This window comes from Neospora caninum, chromosome XII, assembly GCF_000208865.1.
Source record: "Neospora caninum Liverpool complete genome, chromosome XII".
Taxonomy (NCBI): domain Eukaryota; phylum Apicomplexa; class Conoidasida; order Eucoccidiorida; family Sarcocystidae; genus Neospora; species Neospora caninum.
The window spans coordinates 4,689,678-4,711,884 of NC_018398.1; the positions used below are offsets into that span (position 1 = coordinate 4,689,678).

At 54.2% G+C, this 22,207-nt stretch overlaps 2 protein-coding genes across 2 annotated transcripts; both read left to right on the forward strand.

Moving 5' to 3' along the window:
• Positions 1-3,210: 3,210 nt before the first annotated feature.
• On the forward strand, positions 3,211-7,276 carry NCLIV_066165 (uncharacterized protein; the record flags this gene model as incomplete). The annotated part of the gene is made up of 5 exons (XM_003886167.1): positions 3,211-3,472; positions 3,991-4,322; positions 4,883-5,933; positions 6,666-6,881; positions 7,224-7,276. 5 exons carry the CDS (start codon positions 3,211-3,213, stop codon positions 7,274-7,276), a joined length of 1,914 nt encoding a protein of 637 aa, XP_003886216.1.
• Positions 7,277-13,359: 6,083 nt separating this feature from the next.
• NCLIV_066170 (hypothetical protein) lies at positions 13,360-20,387 on the forward strand (the record flags this gene model as incomplete). Its single annotated transcript, XM_003886168.1, has 7 exons — positions 13,360-13,842; positions 14,451-14,697; positions 15,249-15,553; positions 16,094-16,322; positions 16,878-17,206; positions 17,802-18,113; positions 20,265-20,387. The coding sequence occupies 7 exons, from the start codon at positions 13,360-13,362 to the stop codon at positions 20,385-20,387; spliced, it is 2,028 nt and encodes a 675-aa protein (XP_003886217.1).
• Between the last annotated feature and the right edge of the window lie 1,820 nt (positions 20,388-22,207).

A 22,207-nucleotide genomic window follows, 5' to 3' on the forward strand; every position in this document is an offset into this window, starting at 1 on the left:
CCCCCGTATTTGAATTGCTGGTGATCGCAGTCGTGGACAAAACGCGTCTTACACTGTTCGCTGAAGTCTGGATCAGCCGCGCTGAAGATGCGGCTTCATCGACGGTTCAGGTGAGATTTCTGACGCGCCTGCTGAACCGAACTGTACCCGCCCGCATTCCTGGTTGCTGAATGACATAACGCCCTGTCATTGTTGTGCGCATATTTTGATAAGCGACACTGTTTCTCAGACGCCTGGTTTCTCTCTGTGTCGTGTGATCTCCTTCGAGTCGATATACGCATCCATCTATCAATCGATGAATATGCACCGTCCTACCATCATGAGACATGTAGCCACAAAGAATGTTTCATAGGACGATCGTAGCACATTGCTTTCACGAGCGCCGTCGTCGCACTCCACAAATAATATCGCCGAAATGCGGGGGTGGCTGCGTGTAAAAACACAGGTCACACGTGGTTCATAGCAGACAGTACAACACATTATTTGCCTCGATTGGATGCGGCCAGAATGCCGTCATTGTGCCAGGCCACCGTGCGATTCTTTGGAAGACTAGATCTGCACGTTCACGTTTCGTGTGAATCTCCAAAGGAGGAACGCACAAAAAAACTGAAAGAGACATGTTCCGGGCAGTGGACAGTTATGCTAGTAGCTCTTTGCTAGCCTTCTGTTCGGCATACTCAAAGAAGATGCCGTGTCCCCTCGCGTCGCCGACCACATCCATGTATATACCCTCCTCCATAGCACCAGGAAATGCTCAGCGCACGTCTTACAAGCGCGCGCATCGTATGATTCACCGTTACGGTTGAGAACTGACCTGATCCTCCTTTTGTAAGTCAACTACGCCGAAGGCAGCGGTATTACAAAAATGCTGTTATCTTTATCGAGCCTTCGTCAAACACGATTTCAGTGTTTATCGAAATGTTCTAAAAGAGAAAGCAATCAGCATCAGTGCCTGTAGGTGCTGCTGTGATGGCTAGAGGGAGGGAGGGGAAGGTAGATCGCCGCTAACGCACTGCTGATCCAAGAATGGCCACAGACGTCGCTTTGGAAGTCATATTTTTAGTCAGTCGCTTCGGCGTTGGTCTGATTACCCTCCGGGCCTCGGATCGCTTCATGTATAGGAAACGTGGGAATATGAGCATCGTGTTAAGCATCAGTTTGTTTACCCGTCCGTCACCGTGTGCTGTCAAGGAGCGTATTTTCATAAGTGCACCCACGCCTTGGCTTCGCCTCGAATTCACTAATAGCACCAGTAATCATCAGCGCAACGTCCAGTTTGAAATACGTTGTGGTCCGAAATCGTCGACTTTTCACTAGCCCCACGCTGTGTCTGTTAAAGGCCGACGGCCGGGGATGTGCTCGTCGTGGATTGTCGCCCCGACAGCCCGTGGGGGAACCGACAGCGAGAGATAGATACCACCTTGGTGTCCTTGGATGCTTCCTCGTTCAGTTTGCATCCTTGGCTGCGAGCTCATTTCTCATACTTTCTTTGTTCGCTGCTGTTTTTAACACAGCTGTCGCTCGGCAGTCGCCTACCGCATTCCTGGTCAAGATGAACAAGTTTATGGAATCAGGTAACTTCACTCAGGTGACTGCTTCTACCCGTCTTCACGCCACTGTCGAAGGGAATGGGCGAATCAAACCCTCTCTCGGTGTGCTTCGAGCGGTATCACACCCCTACGCGTTCTCTCTCAGCAGTGCCCGCGGGTCTGGGGGAGACGCGTCGCTTTGAGCGCTAAAAACCACAGTGGAGGGGATATGCTGCTCCCCTGATATCTGACCATCACAGTTCACCCTACGGCTTCCTGAGAACGCGGGGTCTGATATTCTCCCGGTCTTTGTAGGAATGGTAGCGGGTTGTGAAACGCAACTGGATTGACCTGCATGCAGGAATGCCGACAGGACGGCAGAGGCAACTGCGTCAGGAATACTCATGCGTCATTGCGCGTTGGTGTCACTGCATTGTGTGACTAAAAGTGGGGTGGCAGCGGCCGCTTTTTGTCGGCTATGGTGCTGGCAAATGCCACTCATTCTGTGACGTCCCATAACTCTGTGCATACAGATTTCGATGTACCATATATCTGCATTGAAGCACTAAAAATACATTGCGGCTTAAAACAATCATGCATTCGGCGCCAGCGCGTCGTGGAGGAGTGCTGTGCCGAGAGCAAACCGCCAAGCTTGAAGCCCGAGACGGCGACCGCGATCTGGACGATAACTTAGCTTCCTAAGCTAGAGCGAAAAGACCACGGGGGTGAATTACAGACTTATAGTACTACCGAGAAGCCCCGCTCCTGTCAACTGAGACGCCGGGCAACAAGCGTTGGTACCCTCATCAAGGTAGAATGCCGTTGTGGAGGAAGCGAGTGCTTTTCATTTCACTGGTCGTTTTATCCGCCGTGGCCGAACGGCTGGGGGGCTTTCATGGTTGTCCGGTGTTTCTGAAAGGAACGCTGTTACGATGGTCATGCATACCGGAGCTCCACTCGGTCACCGCCAGCCAGACGCCTCACACCTCATCGACAGAGGTGGGCGATTTTCCGAAGTACTCGAGTGGCGAAGACGTCCTTGCCCTCGCTTTGGAAGCACAACTGGGTGTGCTGGGGGCCAAAAGGAGGGCGACTGAAGCGCGGATAGAGGTCCTTGAAGCACGGTGGTCGACGGAGGCACGTTATGTGAATTATAGGAGTAGCCTTCAAGGGTCGTCGTCGGCTGCGGTATCGGTAAGCTGGTTGTCTGGCACTTGAAGTCCAATGCATTGCTCCTGACGATTTATATAAATGTAGTGTTGGTGATGGGACGATCTTTGCTTAAGATTCGGTTGAAATCGATGCTCAACAGCACCAACGTCAAAATTACGTCGAAGCCAAGCCGGCGCCGTATTATATCATCACACCGGAGCGAAGAAATATTGTAGATGCGGGCGTTCTGTTCGACGTCTGTCGACATGGTGTCTACACCAAAAGAATGCCAAATGATGCATCTCCTCTGTGGCGTAGTGCGAGTGACAAGGAATCTGGCAGGCGCTGTATATAGTGAGGCGGTTCAGAGCTGTGAGTAGTCGTATTCGGCACCACCTTCTGCGCGGGGCTACTGTAAAGTGGTTCGCGGTTGCGATGTATCTGGTCATTTGTCCATTGGAAGAATATTGTGGTTCCTCAACCCATGGCATCGCACATGCATCAATGGCAGGTGATTTGTTTTCAAGAAATGTTTCTGTGGTTTCTCTCTTCCATATGTGCGCTGTACGGGGGATCCGCGGACGACTCGCTCCAGTGGTACAGATGTTGCTACCAAAAATTTTCCCACTTTAAACGAAGGCGTATACAAAATCTGCGGGTGGAATTAGCTTCAATCGCAAAGCTGGAAGCTGAGGTTTCCAAGCGGTTGAGGTGCCTACGGAGCGGATCACCTCGTGAGCACACAACAGCAAGTCACCTCTTCCCTTCAACGTCAACCGCTGCTACACATGGTGAGCCGCCCAAGGCAGTGCCGCCCTGCACAAACGTCCATGTCACACCCGCAGTCCCACTCGACAGAATATCACCTCTTCATGGCAGAGTATCAGGTCACACGCATCCGGCGACTGCGAACGGCGCTAATCTTGTGACAGAACACAGTAACTCTCTCCTCGGTATGGAGCTCAAGGCTGAGATTATCGAACAGAAGCGACACACGCTGGAGCGCCTGGAGGTCCTGAATTGAGTTGTGACAGAGCCAACCAACTCTGCTGACAAAACAATCAAAGGTTCTGCGTTCACGTGATAGTAGGGCGATTGCGTCGCCACGACGATACTTACCAGAAGTGAATGCATTCAGGTGTGACCTGTCCCGAGTCTCTCAGGCCGTACGAGGGAATGGCTGTATATCGCATACTGACGTAGATGATGGCTTTAAGGAAAACCCGGACGTACGCCAGCTCTGTTCCACCCGGTCTACGCGAAGGCGCACCGGTTCCACGCTGGTCCGCGGTCGTGTGTGTCACTGCAGGCTCAGCATCGCAGGCAGTGGGTGAGTTCCCCGGCACATCCGAGGACAGCGACACGTCTCTCCCGACCTCAGATGACGGAGCCATCCCGGGATGTTCCTGGTGGCCGGCATGTTCGACGGAACCAGGAGAGGTGTCGAACCAACCCGCGGCCATACCCTTGTGTCATCCTGGGTCTGGTATTCTGAAGTTAGAGGACCAACTGAAGGACCTTAGAGAAAAGAAGCAAGGACTCCTTCGGAGACGGCACGATATAAGAAAAAAATGGGGAACACAAGAGGGATATACACGAATCAGAATGAGAAATTTAAATTCGCGACGGAAGAAGAAAGGCGTAAGCCCCGTTTCACAACGCTGTGTGTTTCGCTGTGGACGCATCTGATCTGGGACTGAGGTGCCGTTGACTCATGCCAACGAACGGTCATTGTGTCGTCGTGGTGTGCAATTTTCTAGCTCTGTAAACGATTAAATAGACATAAGTACGCTACGGCTATAGTCTGTATGTGTTGTCCATATCTTCCATTTGCCGCCTTACTTTCTGCTGTCGAAAGTGCCATGATTGTGAATTAGATATTTTCCCGAAAAGGCAGGAGATGTATCGCAGGCGATACATGTGAGCGACAAGGGGCTCTGGTATGGACTACGTGAACTGCATTGAATTATACAACTGTCGACGCATGAGCTGGTTGCCGGACCCACCTGCGTGGGCCAATATATATGGAATTAGTTGTGGCCCTTCGTTAGGCATTCAGTGATCCTCGCTGCAGTTAGCCGGTTTGCCGTACGCTTGTTGTGAGGGCACAGTGTCCCACTTCCTTACGTCGGCCTTCACGGTGGGTCGATAAGTTGCGTCCTCACATGGACTCGTCTGTCAGGATGATATCCGGCCTGCAGACCAAACAGCTTGAATTAACACAAGAGGTCCTCGAGCGCTATTCCGAGGCGTACAAACAGCAATCATTCAATCACTTTAAATTACTAGAAGATCTTGAAGCACAAATAAAGGGTATTTCCAAGGAGGAACGACTAATTGTGGCTGAAATACGCTCTTTGGGATCCAGCACTGATGGGGCTGAGGGACAGGAATCTCGGGCACCTCCATGGGTCAGTTCAGGGGGAACAGAAGCGGCTCCCATGGTGACTGACCCACCGGCGCTGGTTACCCGGAAGCAGGGGCGAATGCCGCAGTCATCCTTTCAGACAGAACCTGGCTTCGGTATGATGTCGCCAGAGTATGATGTGCCGCGTAGCGCTGCTCCGTCCTCTATGCTACAAGTGATGCCAACCACGACGACCGGATGCGCTTCAGCGTGGACGTCCCTTCCACTCCGTAACTGGGAGACAGTGGCAACAGGGGGCGGCACAACACCGGCCCGATCGACGCCGAGAACATCTGAACTGCTCTACCATGGGAAATCACACAGGGGGCAGCACGTCGAGGCGGCTGCGTCCCCGTCAATCCTTGTGCAACCTCAAACCCGAGCGCCACGGCTGTCTGAGCAGTGGCGGACGGTTGAGCCGCTGGCGGCCGCATCAGCCGTCCCGTGCAGCAGCGGGGCAGGAGGCGGACCTGAATACTCTCACCGTCAATTCCTCGAACACCAAGAAGCTGACCATTCTGCTGCAACAGCGCACTCTGAGAATGACATTCCTGAAGACGTTCTGGAGTTCATTTTGTCACACACCACGTCAGGAAAGGCTGGCGCTGCGGCCACCCATGATCCGACCGCGGAAATTGGGCCCTCACAAACTCAGCGATGGTTTCCTCCGAATTCGTCGCCGCCGATCGGCGTCCAACCTGAGCCGCATCCAATCCTCTCTCATTGGTGGCCCCGGCCGTCATCGACTTCGTCCGTCGGAAGCACTTCAGGTTCGGGACTGTTTGATCCTGGCCGCCCGTCCCCGTCGACGTGGTTGACGGTGCCACAACCAACGCCACCCTTCCGTACGTTGCTCATGAATCCGGATACAGTGGCTGAACACAGAAGTAATTTTCTCTACTCTACTAGCAGATGCTGTCCACCTGCATCTACCCTGGTGCGGGCATAAACGTTGTTCCGCGGTTCCACTCACCCGCCGGTCACCGCTGGGTGAGACGGGCTTTGGCGTACCACAGCTGTCGTTTCCTCGATGTGCCAAGCATGGACGGAGAGTTGATGACGAGTTTACAGCAAACGTAGACGCGTGTTAGTTTGTGCAGTCGCAATGAAAAAGATCTCGAACAAGGCCATGGCCCGCTGGCGGAGGTTGTCTTTACTTTGTGTCGGCGCGCCGTGGCCTATTTTCCGTAGAAAGCAAACTGCGGAACGTCCATCACCTCTGTAGCCTTTGTCTAGTGAGGCAACGCGGGCTCGCGGCTCGAGCTGAATACTACCTGGCCTGGCGCAGGCAGGTGACGACCTACCTATGGATGTGTTATTAAGAGCAGAGGCGTCAGGAGAAGCATCTCTCCATACACACCTCGGTCGTTCACGCCATCCCCAACAAATTGTGGCAGCACGGGTCTATGTGCCTCGGTCGGTGAGGAGTGCGGGTAGCCGTCCCAGCGTGCCTCAGCGCAATTTCCTATCATGGGATGGTCGCGACTGTCATGCCGTTTTCTCAGGCTCGCCGACGGCCCTCGTGCACGGTGCGCACATGGCTGGGGAGCCAGTACCGCCTGTACATTCCGATCCAGTGCCACAATACTCTGCCTGGTTCGCGCCGTCCGTTGTCATCCAGCCTCCTGACCCTCAACCGTCCGCTTCAGGGCATCACATGTTTTTCGCAAGGGCTCCGATAGACCCACACAGTCAGCCACCACTGAGCCATGAGACGTCGATGATCGTGCAGGCTCCGGGATCAGCGTATGGTCCACGTGCTCCATCAGATTCCGCTACCCGAAGAGGCACAGGTGAGCGCGCGAAGCCCTGTTTTCGACTTGAGGATCCGTGGTCCTTGCCATAGGGGAGATATGTGTCTAGTCATCAGCCAGTTTTTTTGTAGCCAGATTGCATTTCATGGTGCCCTCCAGCAGTCGTTCCCTGACCTCTCAGATGGTCGACGATAATGCACAATTTTTAGCAGAGTCACTGAAGCAGCAGTATATCGGTGCGGGAGGGGCAGCACGTTCTAGTGAGGCGTACACTACTTGTGGCTGAGTGTCTTGCGGTATCTCGCTCCACCTGCCTATCACTGCGGATGTCTGGGCGGGTGTATCAAGACGCATACCGCTTCCACCTGCGGATGCCCGCAGGCACACGAGGTTCACGTACACCCGGAAATTCATCTCCGGAGAGCAGGCGTTGAAACACATCTCCTAGCGCGAGCGACACATTTTCAAGGCAACAGTGAAGGTTCGCTCAGGTACAATTTGCTTCTGTGTATGCTGACCCTTCTTCTGGTCGTCGCTGGCCTGCTTTCTCGCGTTGCCGCCCGGAATCTGTGAACAGTGCGAAGAGAGGGATTCCCGCAGCTTCTTTCGATGGCGCGGAACGATTTTCTTCCAAACTTAGAATCAAGCATTGACAGTAGCATCCACTGTGTTACTCTCCAAGCAGTATCAGGACTAGACTTGGACAGGACGGGACGTGTCGGGGGCACGCGCTGTCGGCGGGGCTGGTGCGCGAGCCGGTTGGACGAATGGTGAGCACAGAGGCGGAAAAGCAAGAGCACCAGAAGAGGCACGTTCGCGCGACTCAGTGCACCACAGGAATGTGGAGGTTCAAGAACATCGTCGGGAGATCCGGCCGCCAGTTTCGAGCCTGACAACTGATACGAAAGCCCAGAGAGGTGCCCGCCCCCGCATCACCCTCCCCGTAATCGGTGAGGGTGAACTGTTCTCTTCCGCTTAATTCTGATGGAACAAGTAAACGTGGTAACACTGGTCTAGACGGGCGAGTTCCTTGAATGATGCATGTCGTCGTTCAGCCTCAGCTTCTTCAGGAGAGAGCGTCGAGGTGATAGTGCTTGTGAGTGACGCCCGCATTCCCTTGAGAAGATACGTGAGGCCGTAGGACGAGATGTTCAATATATTCTTCTAGAAAGCTCAGTTCATACTGTTTCGCATTTCGGCTGGTGCCAGCTGCAAACGCTGGAAGTGGTCCAGAATTCCATCCGAAGATCTGACGGGATGCTGGCATTCCGATCACAATATCATTGTTTTGCCAGTGTCGCCCATGTTTCAGTGTCAAGCCTATGGTTGATGCAGTTCCCGGGGACCGCTCACATTTGAACAGCTTCGCAGGTGGATTAGCGCGTCCTCGTGTTTGTCCGTCCGACGCCCCCGCCCCCCAGATCCACATTGTTCTAGAGATGACGGCAGTCTTCTCGGGGGCTGTTGCTGATTCAGACGCACGCCGAAAATCGGCTGTCAACTGAAACCGTGGTGAGGAATTGGCGGCATTAGCCCTCGGCGCCTGGTTGGTCGGACAGCGCAAGGAAATATAATCGAAGTCCAGAGAGGTGGTAACACAGTCCTTCTATTGAAGGTCTTCGCGTGTCACCTTGCAGAGTAAATGCAAACCTCGGCGGAGGGGACAGACGACGTGCGCATGGTTGCCGGCCCTTATGGTCTCACATGCCGTAGACTCCTGGAACAACATGCACACGCGTAGCCTTCGTGATGAAGATCATCCAGTTCGCTGCTTGCCACTCCTTGTCGGTGCTTCCGATGTCATATTTCGATCGCTTTCGCGGTGGAAGGGGCACAAACATTCGGCGACCACTATGACGTTGCTGGGACTACAGACACCACGACAACGGGGAAGGGAGGCGACACCGGGAAGAGGGGCGGCAGCGGCAAGGGAGCTGAGAACGTGGAAGAGAGGCGAACACGGAAATGACAGACAACACCGAGGAAATGCTTAGGCATCCGTCTCTGCCGACGTTCCGAGGCCCAACAAGGTGCCCCCCCCCCCGTCGTTACGTGGGCGTCAAGACAAACACGGGCTGCTGAATTTAACGTCACCCCGCCCCGTTTTACGATTCATTCGGGGATGTTCCGGTCCCCCGCAAAAGGACAGACCACGTGTGCCGTTCAATTCCGAATCTGATCACCTCTGTGGTGACCGGTTGTTTCCATCCGTGTTCTGTGGCCAGACATCTGTTATCACGTCGAACCCCTTTCAGCGCTCCAACTGGGACCAAACGCTCCACAGGAGAGCGGGGCACGAACGAAAAGGCTTTAGGGTGTTAGCGGCAATCCGAGGAAGCTGCCATACCCTGCCTGGCCACCCGCAGGTGACAGGCCCGCAATCAAGCCTATTGTTACGTATCTGCCGTGTCCAATTCTCGCCAGTATCTAGCAACTGCCACAAGCGATGTGACCGCCGGCCATCTGCGGGCTCGCTCGCGACTAACAGCAATGATTATTCCGAACTATTTGTTCTACCTGCCGATGACCTATTATGAGGGTTTTACATTTGTTGGCTGGCACGCTGGCGCAGGGTCAATGCAGTAATGAATCTTAACAGCCGACCCGCTGCATCAGCTTCACTATAACAGTGCACGACCGCTGTCACCTCGGGGCAAGAAAACGGGGTATGATTCGAGCCTGAGAGGCAGGTATCACAGGTTGGTTCATCCTCGTCAACGATGGATGGCACTCTTAAAGGTAGTCTTGAAAAATAAATTCTGAATACACGCCGCTGCAACTGCTGGTTGCCATGATCGCCCTAACTCCCGTGGTCGCATTTGCTGTAGTCTAGTAATAGTTATGTGACTGTTTATCCGTAAGCGAGAGAACACTATGAAATTGTCGTTCCATTCCTTTGTCTTCGGCGTCCGCCATGCTGTTTCCACTCGAGAACATCTCAATACACTGATAGCATATTTCTTCCCCAGCCGGATGTCGTGCGTCCATGGGCGCTTAAGAACGGGTCATTTTCATTTCGACATAACCTACGAAGGGTGCGCGTCTCATCGTAAAACAACATGTAACGCCACATCCACTGTCTTGTGTCGCTTTGTTCGCCTTGGGCTTTAGCATGCCAAGTCCACGAGCTTGTTCTAGGCACAAGTCGTCGGTCCTATACAGTCGACCCGCAGTTTTGTGGCCAGCGCCCTTCAACCTGGTTGCACTCTGGCGCAGTGGCGGGGCATAAGTTTCCGACCGGATCATGAATGTCTTCTCTTTGGTCTATTGGGGAAGTGCGAACGCAACGCAGCTTAATATTTTCTTTTGTTCAGTGAACCAACTATGTTTTGGGTGGTACTACGTTTAACACTGCGGGGCTGCCGCTTAGCAGCGCATACGGTGTGACGGTTGTTGGTTGAGTATTGCCTTCATTTTGATTTTAGCGTTCGAGACGGGAATCAAGTGTAGGCTGTATTCCAAACAACATGCTTTGGGGTTTCTGAAGAATTGCGAGTACGACCGCCAAACCCGGTGTCACTATTCATCGGACATGCGGGTGTGAATGGCAATATCTGTACGCATCATACCAGTGAGCCGCCTACAACATGAGCGAAGCCTCCTTCCGTGTTCAAATGCAGAAGTAGCGTGTATGTGCTCTGGCAGTACCTAACGATATTTCACGGTTCGGCTTCTGCCGAACTTCCGGCAACGCTTCCCACAAGCTGACATCCGGCAGCCTGACATATCAGGCTCCCCCCAGAATGCCCAGAATGCGAACGACGGCTTTCTCTGTATGAGATGACTCGAGACTCCGTATGGATGACATGACCATTCTTTCTTCTCGGAAGCGACAATCAATCGCTATCACAAGATGCGTCATTCAGATACCGGTGTCTGGAGTCGTCGCGTGACTTTCCTCAGAGGTACCGGAGGCGGCCAGAGAAACAGCGACTCCAAGGATACCAAAGCAACTCTCGACAGGTTTTTCTGGAGTACTGCCAAATACCTGGGACCTGAAAATCCGGTGTGCGAAGAAGGGACCCGCTGCAGACCACCGCAGTCACGGATAATGAAAGTGTCCGTGTCTGTCATAGCCAGTCGCAGATTTACCGTCGCCGGCACCACAGCCTGGCACGGCGAGTGCAGCGGAACTGATTGTTATCACACGCGAATATGAAGTTGCTAAGAAAGGAACACAGCATTCACGGCGTCCGAGTAGATGGCCACCTAGCGTTACATACTGCCGACTGCAGAATGGATCAACTACATTCGAGAAGCGGCTGCAGATACAGCCCTCTGAGTGACCTCTGGGATACCTTACGATACGACGAGCACCCGGACGCCTGATCGGTGGGTCGAAGAAGAAATTATCCTTGTTGTGGTCACACTTCATTATGTGCACGCTCCCAGATGTCTGTTTCACTTCTGGGGTGGAGCGAGCTCCGCTGATTCGTTCCATGCCATCAACTAGCAATCGGCGCGCGTACACCGTCTACACGTCGTGGGCCATCCAGGTGGGAAGGTAGTCATACAAGACGATCGTAGCATATATCTTTCGCGCGTCCCCTTAAGCGGTTTCCAAAACACCCAAGGCGGCCAATGGTGCACATGAGTCACAGTAAGGTGGAGCAGAATCGATTCTTGTCGATAGGCTGCTACCGGAGTGTCGCTGTTGTACGAACCACCCGGAGATTGGTAAGGGCACACAGAGTAGCGCGGCATGAGTGCGATTTCTGCGTACTAAAGAAGGAAGAACGGACAGCACACCTGAAGGCGGACGTTCCCTCGCAGCGGACAGTTGGCCGAGTGGTAGTTTTTGAATCTTGTTTTGTTCGTCGAGACTCAGGAGGTGCTCGTTTCCCCGGTCGCGCTCAACACGGCCAAATTTACCATCGACTGCATGCAGCTCTTGGACATGCTCAGACCACGTCTTGGCGCCGCGCGTGTGGTATATGTACCATTAACGTGGTGACGAAACCTGATCCTACCCCTTTTGAAGCACAAAATGCAGAGGAAGCAGTATGGAAAAAGGCATGTTCTTTCTATCGATTTTGGTACAAATACCATTTGAGTGTTTCTCCACATGTTCTCAATCAAACCTACAGCCATTAGTACCGGCGGGTGTCGCCTTGATCGCGAGACGAGTCGTCACATGTTTCAGCTAGCACCAAGCCGTTCCACAACCTGCCACCAATTCCGATTGACGAGAAGTATTACTAAAGGGTTTTGGTCTAGTTCTGCCGACACACTGAGGTGAGGTTCCGTGAACGCACAGGAACTGTGGTATGCGGCGCATTCCATCACACAGGTTCTTAGTCGTTTGTCACTGCGCTCTCGCATGGTATGCACCTTCGCGGTCCGCCTCCCCTTGCCTTCGGAAATTACGGGTGTCATCATCGACAACGGCACTGTCGTTTGGATGCAGCGCCGAGTCTGAAAGGCTTCTCGCCTGCGGTACTTCGTGTTCTCACGAACATCGAAATGATGCCCATCACGGACCTCCGGAGATGGATTTGTGCGTCGGCGAGAAACGCCCCGGGCGCGGATGCTGGATCCAACGGTGTGGGGGGGTGAAAGCGGTAGTGACCTTCCTTGCCTCGTCGTTGAATGTGCCTCGTCCGCAGCGGCGCTGATATCACCAACTTCCTTTTTTCGTTGTTGTGACATAGACAGCACAGGTACGCGTTTCGATCGCCGCATTGTTGGTCAGGCCATGCGGCATTCAGCATCCACTTGGTCCTACATACGCACCTCCTTTTACCACCGCCGCCTGGGGGGGGGCCTTTCAGCCCCCCATAATTTACGTCTGACATGGTCCTCTCGCCCGGTCCGCTTTCGCTCTCTAGTCGGGGCACGGTGCGTCGCAATGACCGTCAAGCATCACACACGGCGGCGGCTTAAAGCTTCTGCCTGTTACCGGCCACTCCTACTTTTACAAATCGTTCATTCCCGCTTTTTGTGTAGGGAAGCTGTTACACTGTCGCTTAAAGAGGAGGAACGAAGTAGGGCTGTCAAAGACAGGTCGTCACTGGATAACGACATAGTAAACAGAAGGGAGAGGAATCGACGTTCAGGAAACTCGGATCGTGCGGTATTGAGAGGTACGGTTCGGCCTACGCTGTGCGCGTCAATTTTGGATGGCTGCCGTAGCTTTGTGTGCCGCCCTTGGAGGTGATGGATGAAACTCTTTCTCAGATCTATTCCATCTGTGAACTCAGTTGTTGCGATTTATCAGGGATCTGCACGGAAGCGCTGAAACGCACTCGCCGGCCTCGTGGACAGGTCGCATGCTGCACCCCGCATTGTTGCATACGGGCACACCGAGGGCACTCATCCAAGCTGGCCTTGAACCCCGATACAACGACAGCCAACGAGATGACTGCATAGCATTCCATGCAAGGACGTGTATCCCAACGAGGTTAGTAGCCAACATAGTGTAGCGGCGCACACACTTCACCGGCGGTTGCCCTGTTGTAGGAATAGCGCAGGCATCGCAGGAGGTGGCAACAAATGTCGGTCTGAACGACGAGCGAGAATGGCGTTCTGGCAGGTGCGGGCATTGTTCCGTTCACTTATCGCTCTACATGCCGTGGTCGAATGGCTGGGAGGCTTACATGATCAATCACGTTTTCAGGATGGAATGCTGTTTCTCTGGTGGCGATTCCCGCCAGAGCTCCCGGCGGTGACTGCCAGCCATGCACCACACGCACCAGCGGTAGATTCCGCCGAATCGTCAGACAGTGGGGATGAAGGTTCGGCGGGAAGAAGAAATCCCCAAGCCGACTCCACGAAGAGCAGCGAACTGGTGTCATCTTGTGGGAGACCAACTGGTTCAGCGGGCTCGGGAGCGTCGTGTTCCGGTCCTGATCTAAGTATAGGGGCCACGCTGGCGATATTACGTGACAAAATGAAAAAGCTCAAATATAGGCTAAACAATCTTCGTGCTCGGTGGTCGACTGAAGAAAAATATGTTAGACACAGGTTACGACACCAGAAGACGTCTACGTCGACGGATGATGTAAGCTTTGTTCTGAGGCACACGGTGTGAGCCGACGGCAATAGCCTTGTGGTGTGTCAAACGGCGTCCCTATCGCGCGGATGGTGTGAAAGCTGTAGCACCCGAGTAAACGTATTGGTGAACTGTGAGCATTCTCAAGTCATCGGCAAGCCGATAGAGAAGAGTCGTGTCAGCATCCGCCGGAGCCGAACAATAGACGAGATTCACGTATTATCTACAGTATCGGTTGACAGACATCTAACGCGGAATCAAAATACGGAACAATGTCTCATACTGTGTGGCATTCCATGAGGGACAAACCCGTGAGGAAATGATGAGTAGAAACCCGGGAGGGGAAAGAAAAGAGGCAGAAATGTTAATCCTAAAAACAATAAGGCACCCGATGCATGACATCGATTGTGAGGTGTATCACAACATTTATCATCTTCCATATCGTCCTGTTCCCTACAACGTCTCCTGAGACTGCCAGTAGGGCCTGTCGTCACAGCTGTCGTTTGTCCACTGTTTTTGCGCATCCATGAAATTGTGTTTCTACCGAATTAGTAGGTGGGAGCATTAGTCGTTAGCGATCCTCATGTTATTTCAGGACATGTGATTCATTCGTGCAGACGCAGGGGGACCCATCGCCCGTAACTTCAGCTATGCTAGAGAGGTACAGAGCAACCTACAGGTCAGTTGCGCATGATAGGACAGCTGAATTAGAGCGGCTGGAGCAGGACCTCAGTTTGATGAAACGTGAAGAAGCACTGCTTGTCGCAACTCAAGCACGCCTCGGCACCGACGGTGGGGGGGCACCTGCCCAGCATACCACAACTCATCAATCAGCCACTTCAACCTCATCTACAGACGAACCCGGTGAGGCACCCGACCGCGAGAGAGAGGGTCATGTCCTGAGAGACGCCACCATGTCGCGAGCCCAGTCCAGCGAATTAGGGCAGTCAGCTCGCCATGATCGAGTCACAAACGAAACTCGATTCGGTTCTTGTGAGGTTGCTGAAGGCCGAGGTTGGGACGTACCCACTGGTCACTCACCACAATGGCATCTGGTCTAAGTCTGCAATCGCCGCAGCAGGAGGAAGACACCGAGTTCAATGGCGGATTGTGCTAGACTCTGGCATACGCACCGTAGTATGCTGACAGCGCTTATATTCGTTCTACGGTCTCATGGCTGCATGGCCAGCGAGTTCGCATGACCTAGTTGAAGGCTATCATTGCCTCGAGGGTGCCAGGGTCACAACGTTTCCGGACAGCGAGCGAACGTGAAATCATCTATAATGTCTGATTGACAACTAGAGGATGGTGCCAAAGGCCAGCCGAGCTGGTCCCAGCTCAATTCGACCCGGCGTAGACAGCGACGCCAAAAAGCATATGCTTGCCTGCGTCCACTGGGAATGTTGCCCCTGCAGCTCAAGCACCCCAGGGACTGCCGCAGGGTCCCCGAGGATTAACGGCCACCAAGTCACCCGACACGGCATCAGAGGACGATGCGGCGCCTAGCGGCTCGTCAGCGGGGAAGCAGACTCCGGAGGGTCGACTACGGGAGAAGTATAGCGGTTCAGGCGCCGGAATTTTGGACAGGCTCCTCCTATTGGGCGCCAGGAAACGGATTGTCGAACAAAACATACAAGACCTCGATGATCGGTGGAGCTCTGTGGATGCGTATCTGCGATTCCGAACCGGGACTCGTAGCTCTCCGTCTCAAAGTGCAGACGTACGCCGCTCTGTAGTGGCACACTATGCGTCTCGGCGGCACTGCTCTGTCGCCGGCTGGACCTGTCACATGGCCATGGTGGTGTGTCTGTCGGGATTGCTTTGAAAGAGTTCAACAACTTTAGCAACTACCGGCAACAACAACGGCAAAACCGCCCTACCACCATATCCTGCTGGCGCCTGCGGAAGCTCAGGGATGGACGAGATTGCCGGTTATGTAGTACCTCTAGCGGTGTTTTGCATACACGGAAGAAATACGAAATGGTGATAACTTCCCTGGGTCTTACTATGAGAGCCGTACTATCGTGTGAAAGGGAACACTGTGAGTATGTTATAACTGTTTTAATCCGAGATCCAGGGAACCCTATTCCTGACGATGTCGCAAGAGGTCTCCTACGGGAACAGGCGCCGTGGCCCGAGCGTGTGCTGGAGCATGTTCAGTGCTTGCGGTTGTGGGTGTCGTCGCCTCATGATTACGAACGGAATCTTTGGCAGCGTGGATGTCAAGCATTGCCTGTGTGCTGGATTGTCTACGCCGCAGACGCCGGCAGGGCCGCCATCTCCTTCCAGGATCCAGCAATATAAATCGGCGTACAGGAAAGGGAAGGCTCGCAGACGGCGTCGCTTGGAAATACTTCGATGCACCCTGCAGTTACTTCGGCAGGAGGAGTGCGCCCTTGAAGCAGCACTGAATGCGGACGGCAGCGGCGCACCACCCGAGCTAACGACAACTGATCAATCAGGCCCTTCGACCTCAGCTACAGGAACACGTGGTGAGACACCTGATCGCCAGAGAGAGGGTCATGTCCTGAGAGACGCCACTATGTCGCGAGCCCAGTCCAGTGAATTAGGGCAGTCAGCTCGCCGTGATCGAGTTACAGACGAACCTCGATTCGGGCCTTGTGAGTTTGCTGCAAAGGCGAGGTAGGGATGGACCCATTGGTCACTCACGTCAGTGGCATCTGGTCTAAGTCTGCAATCGCCGCAACGGGAGAGAGACACCGAGTTCAATGGCGGTTTGTGTTGGACTGCGGCATAGCCACAGTAGTATGGGCATAGCGCAGATACCCGTTCTGCCGCCGCGTCGGCGTATGGTTAGCGAGTCGACAAAACGGTAGCTAACAGACTGCCATGACATGAGTGTCGGGACCATTACGTCTGTCGGCGCAGTAAACGCATGAAAACGACTTTACTGTCTTATCGTCAAGTAGACGATGGTGGCCAAGACGAGCCGAACTCACACTATCTCAGTTCGACCTAGCAGACGCATCGACGTAAATAGACACATGTGGGCCGCTAGCCGCTTGTCGTGTATGTCGTTGCAGATCCGGCAGCCCAGGGATTGACGCAGCAGCCCCGGATAACGACGACTACTGAGCGCACAGTCTCGGGGCAGGAGGAAGCCATCCCAGGCTGCTCATGGTGGACAGGGAGTTCGGCTGGAGCAAGGGACGGGCTGACCCAAGCGGCTGTCGTGCACTGTCAACAGCCTGTGCAACCGTTGGTGCCAGACGTGGATGAAGCTGACCGACTCATGTGTAATATCAGCCGCCTCCGTCGCAAGCGAGAGAGTATTCTTAAACTCTGGAGGAGCCCCAGAGTATATACGGCGAACACAATGTGGAACCGCAACCACCGGCGCCACAAGAAAAACGTAAGCCGTGCGTCATCAAGTTTAGAGTTTCGGAGAGAAGGCCGGTGTCCTTGCCCCGGGCTTTACTGCTTTATGATATCGCAACCGCCGTTAAGCGGTTCCGGTTTTGCTACCTTTATCACATCGCGACGAACGAGGAACTGACAGCACGCAGCCGGATGAGGCCTCTCTCCTATCCATTCGCTCATAACTGCCACCCGTAGTCTGGTTTCGATGACGCCCTGCCACACAAATAGGCATTCAGGAAATGTGATTGCTCCAGAGTCGAAATGTTTGCAGGTTACAAAGCGTACGTGGCCTGGCTACGTGCATGGCTTCGCAGCACGCCCCACTACATGCCCAGAATTGGTTGTGGGGCCACTCCGTGATGACGAATATTCACGGGAAAAGCCACGATCGGCTCATCATTGGGCACTCAGTGTCGCTACTGTGATGTACCATATTTCGCAGCTTTTGGTGGCGAATAAACATGGGATACCTTTCTCACACAAAACGTGAAGGGACTTCCACAAGTCACTGTCGTGACACGGAGTCTGTTATGGACTTGATGTGCTTCCCGCAGTTGAAACCTCTTGCACTAACACCTGCGCTGCAGCAGCATTATGCGAAACAATATCGGGAACGAGCGGCGAAGCGCCTACAAAAAGCCGAGGATATCGAAACGGAAATAAAACGACTTGAAAAACGCCATTACCAGATTCGCCTGGCTAGCCACAGAGGACACCCCAGCAGTCACCATCCTGCGGCGGCCGACCCCCAGCGTCAGGGCGTCGTCAGTATAGCAACAACGGGGGAAGAGCGCATGGGCGATGATTCACACGTGATCCCCCCTACTGAACAGGAGCAAAGACCTTCGCCGAGATTCCAGACGGAACACGCCTCCCAGATGACACCGGCAGAAAGCGGAGTGCCTCCTTTAGGTGCCCCGGCTTCTCCGCCACCTTTCCCACATTCCTTCCACCCGGGAGAGATTTCAGGGTGGTCACCAACTTTACAGCTGGACGAAACCTCGTCTGCTCCAGCTGTTGTGCAACCCCACCCTGGAGGTGCGAGATCGCCGGCCCACGTGTCAACAGTTGATACCCCGGCGGCCGCGTCAGCCGTCCCGTGCAGCAGCGGGGAAGGAGGCGGACCTGAATACTCTCACCGTCAATTCCTCGAACATCAAGAAGCTGATCATTCTGCTGCAACAGCGCACTCTGAGAATGACATTCCTGAAGAAGTTCTGGAGTTCATTTTGTCATACACCACGTCAGGAATGGCTGGCTCTGGGGCCACCCACGATCCGACCACGGTAACTGGGCCCCCACAAACTCAGCCATGGTTCCCTCCGAATTCGACACCACTGATCGGCGTCCACCCTGAGCCGCATCCAATCCACTCCCATTGGTGGCCCCGACCGTCATCGACTTCGTCCGTCGGAAGCACTTCAGGTTCGGGACTGTTTGATCCTGGCCGCCCGTCCCCGTCGACGTGGTTGACGGTGCCACAACCACCGTCGCCCTTCCGTACGTTGCTCATGAACCCGGATACAGTGGCTGAACACAGAAGAAGGTTTCTCTACTACACTAGCAGATGCTGTCCACCTGCATCCACCCTGATGGGGGCACAAACGTTGTTCCGCGGATCCACGCACCAGCCGGTCGCAGCTAGGTGAGACGGGCTTTGGCGTAACACAGTTGTCGTTTCCTCGATGTGCCAAGCATGGACGGAGAGTTGATGACGAGTTTACAGCAAACGTAGACGCGTGTTAGTTTGTGCAGTCGCAATGAAAAAGATCTCGAACAAGGCCATGGCCCGCTGGCGGAGGTTGTCTTTACTTTGTGTCGGCGCGCCGTGGCCTGTTGTCCGTAGAAAGCAAACTGCGGAACGTCCATCACCTCTGTAGCCTTTGTCTAGTGAGGCAACGCGGGCTCGCGGCTCGAGCTGAATACTACCTGGCCTGGCGCAGGCAGGTGACGACCTACCTATGGAGGCCTTAATAAGAGCAGAGGCATCCGCAAAAACATCTCTCCATACACACCTCGGTCGTTCACGCCATCCCCAACAAATTGTGGCAGCACGGGTCTATGTGCCTCGGTCGGTGAGGAGTGCGGGTAGCCGTCCCAGCGTGCCTCAGCGCAATTTCCTATCATGGGATGGTCGCGACTGTCATGCCGTTTTCTCAGGCACGCCGACGGCCCTCGTGCACGGTGCGCACATGGCTGGCGAGCCAGTACCGCCTGTACATTCCGATCCAGTGCCACAATATTCTGCCTGGTTCGCGCCGTCCGTTGTCGTCCAGCCTCCTGACCCTCAACCGTCCGCTTCAGGGCATCACAGCCATTTCGAAAGGGCTCTGATAGACCCACACAGTCAGTCACCACTGGGCCATGAGACCTCGATGATCGTGCAGGCCCCGGGATCAGCGTATGGTCCACGTGCCCCATCAGATTTCGCTACCCGAAGAGGCACAGGTGAGCGCGCGAAGCCCCGTTTTCGGCTTGAGTATCCGTGGTCCTTGCCATAGGGGAGATATGTGTCTAGTCATCAGCCAGTTTTTTTGTAGCCAGAATGCATTGCATGGTGCCCTCCAGCAGTCGTTCCCAGACCTTTCAGATGGGCGACGATAATGCACAATTTTTAGCAGAGTCACTGAAGCAGCAGTACATCGCCGTGCGTTGGGCAGCACGTTCTAGTGAGGTGTACACTACTTGTGGCTGAGTGTCTTGCGATATCTCCTTTCCACCTGCCTATCATTGCGGTTTTCTGGGCGGGTGCATCAAGACGCATACCGCTTCCACCTGCGGATGCTCGCAGGCACACAAGGCTCACGTCCACCCGGAACTTCATCTCCGGACAGCAGGCGTTGAAACACATCCCCTAGCGCGTGCGACACAATTGCAAGGCAACAGCGAAGGTTAGCTCAGGTACACTTTGCTCCTGTGTGTACTGACCCCTCTTCTGGACGCCGCTTGCCCCCTTTCTCGTGTTCTCGCCCGGAATCTGTGAACCGCGGAAAGAGAGGGATTCCGGCAGCTTCCTTCGATGGCGCGGAACGTTTTGCGTCCAAACTGAGAACCAGGTAGCGACAGTAGCATCCACTGTGTTACCCTCCAAACGCTATCAGGGCTTGAGATGGACAGGACGGTGTCAGTCGGCGGCAGGCGCTGTCGACAGGACTGGTGCGCGAGCCGGTTGATGGAATGTGTGCGCAAAAGCGGAAAAGCAAGAGCACCAAAAGAGGCACGTTCGCGCGACTCAGTGCACCACAGGAATGTGGAAGTTCAAGAACATCGTCGGGCCATCCGGCCACCAGGTCGAGTCTGACATCTGATACGAAGGCCCAAAGAGGTGCCCGCATACATTACCCACACCGTAATCGGTGGGGGTGAACCCTTCCCTTCCCGTTTGCTTCAATCTGAAGGACCGAGTGAAAATGTAGACACGGCCCTAGACGGACGAGTTCCTTTAATTATCCACATCGTCGTTCAGCCTCAGCTTCATCAGGAGAGAGCATCAAGGTGACAGTGCTTGTGACTGACAACCGCATCCCCAAGAGAAGATACGTGAACCCGTAGGTACGAGGTGTTGAATATATTTTTCCAGAAAGCTCATTCCATACTGTTTCGCATTCCGGCTGCTGCCAGCTGCAAACCCTGGAAGTGGTCCAGAATTCCATCCAAGGGTCTGACGGGATGCTGGCTTTCCGGTCATACTATCATTGTCCTGAAAGTGTCACCCATGTTTCAGCTGGCAAGGCCAGGGTGGACTCAGTTCCATGGGCCTACTCATTTGGGAACGGCTTCGCATCTGGCTTTTCCCTTCCTCGTGTTTGTGCCTGTCCGACGCCCCCGCCCCCAGACCCACATTGTTCTAGAGATGACGGCAGTCTTCTCGGGGGCCGTTGCTGATTGGAAACACGCCGAAAGTCGTCTGTCAACTGAACCATGGTGAGGAATCGGCGTAATGAGCCCTCGTCACCTGGTTGGTCGTACGCCGCAAGGAAGTATAATAGAAGTCCACAGTGGTGGTAACACAGTCCTTCTATTGAAGACGTTCGCTTGTCAACTTGCAGAGTAAATGCAACCCTCGGTGGCGGGGACAGACGACGTGCGCGTTGTTGCCAGTCCTTGTTGGCTCAGATGCCGTAGACTCCTCCAACAATGTTGAAGCGCCTAGCATTCGTAGTGAAGATCCCCAGGTTCCCTCCTTGCCAATAAGGTGGGTGTCGATGCTTCCCATCTCGTATTTCTCGGATGCGTTCGCGGAGGAAGAGGCCAAGGCATTCGGCGACCACTATGATGTTGCGGTGACTACAGATACCACGACAACGGGGAAGGGAGGCGGCATCGGCAAGGGAGCTGAGAATGAGGAGGAGAGGCGAACACGGAAACGACAGACAGTACTGAGGAAATGCTTAGGCATCCGTCTCTGCCGGCGTTCCGAAGACGAACAGGGTGCCACCCCGTCGCTTCGTGGCCTTCACGACAAACAGGGTCTGCTGATGTCTACGTTACCCCGCGCTGTTTTACGATTCATGCGGTGACGATCCAGACCCCGCAAATGGGCAGACCACGTATGCCGTTCAATTCAGAATCTGATCAATTCTGCGATGATCGGTAGTCTTCATCCGAGTTCTCTGTCCAGACATCTGTTGTCACGTCGAACACCTTTCAGCGCTCCAGCAGGTACCAAGCGCTCCACACGAGAGCGGGGCACGAACGAAAAGGCTGTAGGGTGTTAGCGGCAATCCGAGGAAGCTGCCATATCCTGCCGGGCCGCCCGCATGTGACGGGCCCGCAATCAAGCCTATTGTTACGCATCTACTGTGTCCAATCCTCGTCAGTATCTAGCAACTGCCACAAGCGATGTGACCGCCGGCCATCTGCGGGCTCGCTCGCGACTAACAGCAATGATTATTCCGAAGTATTTGTTCTACCTGCCGATGACCTATTATGAGGGTTTTACATTTGTTGGCTGGCACGCTGGCGCAGGGTCAATGCAGTAATGAATCTTAAC